This window comes from Eucyclogobius newberryi, unplaced genomic scaffold, assembly GCF_026437365.1.
Source record: "Eucyclogobius newberryi isolate DKJ021-1_F unplaced genomic scaffold, fEucNew1.0.hap1 SCAF_19, whole genome shotgun sequence".
NCBI lineage: Eukaryota > Metazoa > Chordata > Actinopteri > Gobiiformes > Gobiidae > Eucyclogobius > Eucyclogobius newberryi.
In genome coordinates this window covers 18,520,802-18,529,033 of record NW_027315823.1, presented here as the reverse complement: position 1 = coordinate 18,529,033, position 8,232 = coordinate 18,520,802, and the positions used below count along the sequence as shown (strand labels likewise).

The window sequence follows — 8,232 nt, the reverse complement described above, 5'->3', positions numbered from 1 at the left end:
CCTCTGTCTTGCCACTGCTGCTACCTGCACGATCTGCTGCAGTGCCAGGTGAAGCAGCATGCTTGTTTAGCCTTACATCCTACACCTCGTCCTTGGAATGACTCCACATTATTTGATCAAATATGTACACACGTGTGCATTATCTTTGCCCACAATTGTAACATTGCACTGTGTTCACGGGGGACTCCTTTGAATGAATGTTCGCATCCAACCTGAGGGCCTCTTTTTGTTTTCTCAACAGCGCTGTTTCAACCGAGCCTGCTAACGGAGGTGGAGGACGATATCATGAAAATGTTTTGACGAGCACAAGTGTTCTCCAATCAGATTGGTTTCATTCGTTCAAACCCTCCAATAGGAGCAGAGGAGGGCCACGGTTCTCCTCTCATGGCCTCTCCTCTCATGTTGGGGAGGAGTTTGAGCGGTAGGACCCTCCCTCCTCAAGGCCGCGGTGTTTGGTTGCACACAGGCTGCAGTTTCAGTTTGTTTTATTCACCATTTTGAGTAGCTGAAGGTAAAAAATATATATATAAGAAAAATTGAGAGCAAGTCGCTGCTTTGTTTTCAGCCGCAAGCCCGGACGCTGGAGTAGGACGTCGCCCTCGCTCCCCTCGGTGTTTTGCAGAACGGGAATTTATTTGTTTTCTCGTGCTTTTTCTTCTTTCTTACACCCCCCAACCTCTTCAGTATTCCTGCAAAATGTCAAGACCCGTGAGGTAGGTGTGCTAAACGCGTGCTCCACTGTGCTACACAGCCACACCGCGCCGGAGCCTCATGCGCTGCGTGCACGGCGCGATCGAGCTTTATGTGGACCCGCGAGCGTGTTTATTTCATGAAAAAATAATGCAAGTGTGTGCATGAGCCTGACTGAGTGCTATTTCTCCAACATGGATCCCAGGCAGCGGTGTGTACGCTTCGCCATGTTTCACGCGCGCCGCTGCGCCGTGTCTTCTGCCTTTTCTCCGGCGCGAGCTGCTATCTCGGCCTAGCGTTAGATTAGTTGATGTGAATTCACCCCGCTGCGTGTTTGTGGCTCGCTAAAGTCGCATTCGCTACGTTCTCTCTCGCTGGGAGAAGGAGAACATGGCCACCCATTCATCCAGCTCAAAATGCTAATGCTCACAACCCCAAAAAAAAAAGACGAGGAGGTGGCGGTCGGCCCTGGCGTTTGATCGTGTTGCCGCGCAGACCGAGCATGGCACAGTTGTGGCGTATATGGCGCTGGGTTTGAATGCTTTTTGAACGTGTTTTGGGGGGGCACGGCGAAGAATAGGAAACGTAGTGTAGTTAGAAAGCGCTCTCGCGGGTAACTGGGGTGAGCGGGTGTGCGTTTCCAGCGCTGGTCATAAATTAGCGTTAGCGGTTGATGTCACAGGAGGCGGGGCGCTCTGTGTTGACCACGCCCCCTCAAAGCGCCCCGCTGTGATGTGTGAGACTTTCTGCTGTTTCACACACATTTATTCTACGTTACATTACACACAATAAGTAGGTTCAGTCTGTCTGTGTCATGTACCTTGCAACATTTTGTATTTTTTTTTAATCAATTTTTATGTCTGAAATCTAATCAAATGATGTTTTAATGTTCTAGTTTAATAGTATGATTTAATGTTGACGTTTTAAATGGTTATTGATCTTTATTTTTGACTGCATCGTTTTTGTTTTCGTCTCCTCTTCTTGCAACAGTGAAATGTCCCCTTTGTGTGACAATTAAAAGTTCTCCGTTATGTAGGATAGGCCTTGGTTGCTTTAATTTACTCTGTAGGAAATAATTTACAGCTTTGGTATATTATGATAACTGGTTAGTTTAAATTGATGAATAAAAGTCCAACCAAAGATATGCTATTTTAAATTGAACTGTGTTTTTTTGCATTTTTATTTACTATATCATCCCCATATTACATCAAGGATTAAAATTTAAAAAAATGACATGTTTTGTTTTTGCAGGAACAGAAAAGTGGTGAACTACTCACAATTCAATGAGTCTGACGGCGAAGGTAAGAGCCATATCATTATGACAATAATTAGCTAATTCACTCTTGTGTAGTATAAAAAAGGTAAATAGAATTGTTGTTAATGTGTTTAGTGTACTATTTGCACTGCATGGTCATACTACTTGTCACTTTAAGTATAAACCTATCTTTTGTCACAGAAGAATATGGCGGTGACAAGCCTAAGAAGGTGCGCTCAGCCCCTCGGGAACCCAAGCACAAGCGCTCAAAGAACTCGCAGGAAGAAAGGTGCGACAAGAACACTGACGCACAACACATGTAGGTGACCATAACTACACATGGATATGCAATTTATTTATTATGAATTTTGAATGTATACAATTTTTAAATCTTAAAATATTTGTTGTTTAATGATGTAGATCTGACTGTGGTAGAATAACTACTAAATAGAATGGTCTTGTGAATGAGTAAGACTGTGATGTGTTCATTTACTATATTTGCACTGGTAAAATTAAAGATTCAAAATGCATGTTTCTGCAAGACTGTTTAATTTGAATGCACATGTTACTACTGTTTGTGTACAGCACAGCCCACAATGCTAGAAGAGACGTTCATCTGTGAAACTGGCCTGAAATATATTAGACGTGTGTTATGTAGTGTGCGCACTCCAGCATCACACATAATGGTCCCTCCGCCACAAACTTACTTGTGCGGTATCACAACATCAAAAAGTTACAGTAAAGCTATCAAAGCTTCTGTTAAATTGAGCAAGCTAAATGGACAAGCAAATAATGGTTGAGCTTTCCCCAAATAAATGGCTTAGAAGAAATGAGTGCTCTTACTAAGCAATTGGAGTTACTAAGTTATTTTGCTTTGGCATAAAAGCTGGAACAAGAGTGATCATAATGGTTTAATGGCGAAAACAGACTTTAATCACACAACAAGCATACTCTTAGTACTCTGTGCATGTAAACATAGTAAGTGTGGAGAAACTGTGATTGTAGTAATTTACCAAGAAACCTTAAGTAATCTGAATTCTTATTGGCAGTGAGGATTCTGACGATAAGCTGTCCAAAGAAAAAAATGATTCTGCCGGTAAGTGTGACAATTAGAGAGCAAGTTTGCTAACAAACCTGTCGGCACCAATCAATAAATCTGGCTATTATTACAGAGGATTTTGGCAGCGAAGAAGATAATGAGTTTGGAGAAGAAGAGGAGGAGGAAGACGGAGGAAGTGACTATGAAGAAAAAAAAGGGAAAAAGGGGAAAAAAGCAAAACCGGAGAAAGTCAGCAAGAGGACCCCCAAGAGAAAACGAGCTGCTGCAGGTATTTACACTCTTCTGATCACATTATGTGTAATATTGCCATGCTGCAAATGTTCTGTTTGTCACTAATCATGTGACAGAATGTGTTGCATAGCTTTGCTCTCTTTTATCTGCTGTAAATTTGTTATGACTTTATACAGTTTTTCTTTTGTCTCTATGCAGCCAACAGACATGTTTACTTTTTTCTGTGTTCTGTAAAGTGGGTCACATGCACAGAAGCATGTATGAGAGGAGATGAGTAATTTGATTACTTGCATCTCACATTTGATCCTGTGACATTAGCATGGATACATGGAGTGCAAAGCGACATCCAAATATTGCTTTTCAACGTGCACCTCAGAAATCCACATTATGACACATGCATGAATCGCTATTCAATTCAAATGATTTTTGTAACGTCCAACATCACACCAGCAGTTCCCTCGTGGGGTGACAATGAAAGACGGATTTAACAATGTTTATAGGGACTTGGCAATGTCCCAGCATCCAGTGTCCTTAGACAAATGTCCCAAGCTCCCCTGTCCTTAGACCCTCCTTCTCGGCCAGGTAAAAACTACCAAACCTCTTTGGGGGGAAAATAGAAACCTGGAGGAGTTCCACAGTGAAGGAGCGATCCGACTCCCTCAGACGGACAGGAGGACGCGAGGTAGATGGTGGAGCTGGACCCATTCATTCAAGTGTTATGTGTTATGACGTGTTCATGAGTCTAACTGCAAAGGGGAAGAAACATCTTGTGGTGATAGCTTCTAGACATGGCTTCCTGTCTGAATGGAGTGGCCAGAATACTCTATGTCCTGGCTAAGAAGGATCAGTTGTGATCCAACCTGCTTGTCTCAGAGTCCTAGAGAAATGGGAGGCTGCCTCTGATCTAGGACCTGAGTGATAGTTGTGCCGAGGTAACAGTCCACACTGGTGATGAAGTCCACGATCATCTCCACTGTCTTTGCGGCGTTAAGCTCCTGCGGGTCCACCTCCTTCCTGTAGATGAGCCTGAAAAGGGTGGTGTTGTCAGTTTACTTGATTCGTTTTCCGGCTTTTTGTGGCTGGAGGTAGAGCAGTTTGTGTACAGGGAGAAGAGCAGGGGAGAAAGTACACAGCCTTGGCTGTGTAGATCCTGTGCTGAACATCAGAGACATGCTTGGCCAGCTCCACGCACTGCCTCTGGTTTGTCAGGAAGTCAGTGATCCACCTGCAGGTGGAGACGGACAAGGTGAGCCGAGAGCTTGTCCTAAAGGGCTGAAGTCCACAAACAAAATCTGTTGATGGGTGACTTGAAACAGTTTGGGACATGGCATGACACTATGGAGGTGTTTTAAAAAGGTCTTTGAAGACGGGCTAATACGTCTGCACAATGAGGAAGACGCCATCAGGCCAGGAGCTTTTTGTGGGCTCAAGCCCCAACTATTTATAACGGAATCCTCAGACCAACAAATTAATTGAGAGGGCTAGTACTGCTTGGGTTCCTTCTGACTAAATATGGACTTGGAGCTGCTAGAGCAAGGCTAGATATTGGGGCCCGTAGTATAAAGTTCTCGTAACTGTTAATGTGATGTGTGATTTATGTGTTCCCCAGATGACAGTGATGATGATCGGGATGTGAGTCGAAAGCGCACAGTGCGCCAGGCTGCCTCCAAGGCTGTGTCAAAACAGAGGGAGATTCTCCTGGGAGATGCAGGCAGTGAAGACGAGGAGCATGAAGAAAAAGAGGAATCTTTTCTGGACCGTGAGTACCCCAGTGCACAGATAATGACTCACTGGGAACTATTTATTGTTAAATTCATTGTGATTCAGCGGACGAGTCTGGCAGCGATGAAGACTTTATGGTGGAGGATGATGATGACAGCGACTATGGTCAGTCAAAAAAGAAAAGCAAGAAGGTCATTCGACAGGGTCGAACAAACCGAAAGGAAAAGAAATCCCCCAAACCCCGACTAAAGGCAACAGGTAAGGCATTTTTTACCCACAAGCAGTTTGAAATGAGACCATTCTTGTTCTTTATTTTAGAAGCTCAGAAACACTCCTCAATCGATGAATAACAAGCCTAATGATTGTGTTCATTAAATGATCCAGTTTAACTTGAGTTTGACACTTCAGCAATTTGGTTTCATACTACACTATCATCATGTCTCATCTTTTTTAACATGTATTCGTCAAAAACTTTTGGAAAACGTTTTTTCTTATTGGATGTTTTTTTTTTAACTTTGATATGTTTCTACGTCGTCTGCTTCAAAAATGAACACAGACAAATGTTTTTTATTCAGTTGCGGTTCTACACTTTTATTCCCACAGTGACCCCCAGTCCAGCCAAAGGAAAGGGTAAAGGTCGCCCCAGCACCAAGGCCCTGGAGAAGAGTTCACCCAAAGAGGAGGAAGAGGAGGAGGAGCCCGAGGAGCCCGAAAGCCCAGTGGAGGAGGAAGAAGAAGAAGCAGAGAAGAAGGAAAGTTCTCCTGCTCCCAAGAAGACGAAGGAGACCACCGGAGGAGACGAGGAGGAAGAAGAGGAGGGTGAGGAGGAGGAGGATGGCTCAGAGGAGGAGGCACCCTCTGGAGAAGACTAGAACATGTGCTCTCTGTGTCTTTTCCACTTTCTTTCTTCTGTTGCTCAGCATTTAGAGTTTGTTTTGTTTTGTTTTTTCCTTCTGCTGGTGGCCTGGCGCAATGGTTTGGACTTAAACAATTTGTTTGTCAGATTTTGTCAGTGCACTACTGTTTCTCAGTGAGAGGTCTGTCAGTAAGGATCCTTCAGAAACATGCTCATACCCTGAGGTGAGGAGACACTACGTTTCACTTATTAAGTCTAATAAGTGAGCATCTGTCTTAGTTCATGAATTGAGGTTTTACATGTTCAAATGGTTATTTGCAACGCCCACAGCACTGCATGCTACTTTTCTCTTTTTCGTTTTTTAACTTAACATCACGTTTTAACAGGAAAAAACTTATTTTCAAACAACTTGGAGTTGGTGTTTTTACCCTCCTTTTATAGAATTCATGATGAGTATAATCTTGGTCCACTCATTCTATGGGTGTACCACATCTGTTCCATTACCGTGACTGGGAAAGTGTTCATTCTGTCAAGTGAAAGGACAGTGTGGCAAACGTTTACTTAGTTATGTGCTTCTTTGAAATGTTTATGTAGCTGCTCTTTGTTCAACAGTTCAAGTTTTGGCCTTTAAACTAACGTAAGCTTAAACTGGGCTTTTACATGATGTATCAGGCTACTGTAAACCCACTTCATCTCATGGCATGAACATCTTAGCATTCAACTCGTTGTGCCAGGTGACCTTTTTGGTTTTCTTTTATTTTTTATTTTATTTTTACCTTTTTGGTAAGTGCAAGTAAGAGATGTGATTTTTTTTTTTTTTTTCTTCATTCAAAAATGATTGTCATTTTCTCATGTCAGTTCATTGTTCTAATTCTCTATTCAGATTTGTTTTGTAATGTTTGTTTTTTAAGAAAAAAAAATAAAATGTATCTTGATTTTAAAGAAAAAGAAGACCCTATCCAATCTTTTCCAATAACCTTTGTGTGGAGGGACCGTATCCCTTTACTTTCTTCTATCTCTGTACAATACTGTTCTATCCCCATGTCCTGTTACCGGTAGTCCATTTAGGCATAGTTCACTCAATCCAACAGGAAAGTAGGAATTGATGGCTTTCTTATTTTGACTCGTAGGCCAGCTATAGGCATTCTTCTATTAATGAGTTATTTTGCTTTTATAGTGGCTCTGCTGTTATCTGTAGAGGCCTGAGAATGTCACATGTCCTGTTTTTGGTCATAATTTACTCTAATCAATTTAAAAACATCTGAAGCCATAAAAGGATTTCAAAACTAATTTGGAGATCAGGTTTTTATGTAATGTTTGATGTCAAAGCAAAAAAGATACTTGGATATTATGATCTTGGAGAAAGAATATTCAAAGAATGTTCATCAGCATCTGCAGCCCCAAGACCACAATATACTGTAGATGCTACTGGGTCATGTACAGAACAACCTTGAGCCAATTTCTCGGTTCACAAGCACATTTGATTGTTTTCTTCCTCTTGTTGATACCAGACTATTTAGTATCAAAATTGAAGGTCTGGAAATTCATTACCAAATCCCATATACTTTTGCCTTCAGTGACTGAATAAATAGGAGCAGTGTGGGGGGCTTCATTCACTGGAGATTTAAGGATCTCTACTCATCCATTTTGATTTTGCTTTGTTTTCTGTGTACTTTCATTGTACTGACATTGTACTTGTAAGCCTTGTGATTTCTGCAGAAGACTACAGAATTCTCTGTAATTCTTTTGAATAAGGAACTCTTGAATACGTTTGCATGTCGTGGAAATGGTGCGAAGCAATGATGATTATGATGCTAGTATTGGCAATATTGTCGTCTTTCAAACACCGTATTAATGATGTTGATAATGTTTTTGGTTTCCCAGCTTCTAATAAAGGCAACCTACTTTTTATACAGTTAAGTTTGTTTTATCTATTTACCAATCTTGTGATATTTGCAAAGAAACGGACCAAGTGAATTGGGATGCTGCGATATCCAGTTATTGAAACTACTTTTATTTGTCTTTAGGGCATTTAGCCTGATTGGAATGTAATTATCCACCAAGGCTAAAATTATTTTTACCTGTTAGCTTTGTTCAAGTTACATAATTTGCAGGGGTGAAGAGCTGTGTATTTAATTAACAACTACTCTGCTGTGTTGCTGATTATGAGGAATGTACCGTCTACAGCCCCAAATGAATGGCTGGTTTGTCAAATCAGCGATCATATGGAACAACAGAAGGCCATTATCAAACCATAAATATCCATTAGTGGAGACACAAGCCTAAATCTTCACTGGCTACTGAAGGATTTCTTAACTTGTTCCAATGAGCACTGTTGAAGCTGGTATCTGGAAGTAGAAAATTATCATTTTATTGTGAAGAGAGTTTTCTCTGTGAGGAGAGAAAATAATTGTCCAA

At 41.5% G+C, this 8,232-nt stretch overlaps 1 protein-coding gene across 2 annotated transcripts; it reads left to right on the top strand.

The window, feature by feature from the left end:
- The first annotated feature begins 434 nt into the window (after window positions 1-434).
- nucks1a (nuclear casein kinase and cyclin-dependent kinase substrate 1a) lies at window positions 435-7,734 on the top strand. Of its 2 annotated transcripts, none has more exons than XM_072452008.1 (8): window positions 435-713; window positions 1,942-1,991; window positions 2,147-2,264; window positions 2,995-3,041; window positions 3,118-3,273; window positions 4,846-4,995; window positions 5,064-5,216; window positions 5,562-7,734. In XM_072452008.1, the coding sequence occupies exons 1-8, from the start codon at window positions 697-699 to the stop codon at window positions 5,828-5,830; spliced, it is 960 nt and encodes a 319-aa protein (XP_072308109.1). In that variant the 5' UTR covers window positions 435-696; the 3' UTR covers window positions 5,831-7,734. The 2 variants fall into 2 exon arrangements, with proteins under 2 accessions (XP_072308109.1, XP_072308110.1); XM_072452009.1 differs by having other exon boundaries at window positions 437-713; window positions 2,147-2,234.
- The last annotated feature ends 498 nt before the right edge of the window (window positions 7,735-8,232 follow it).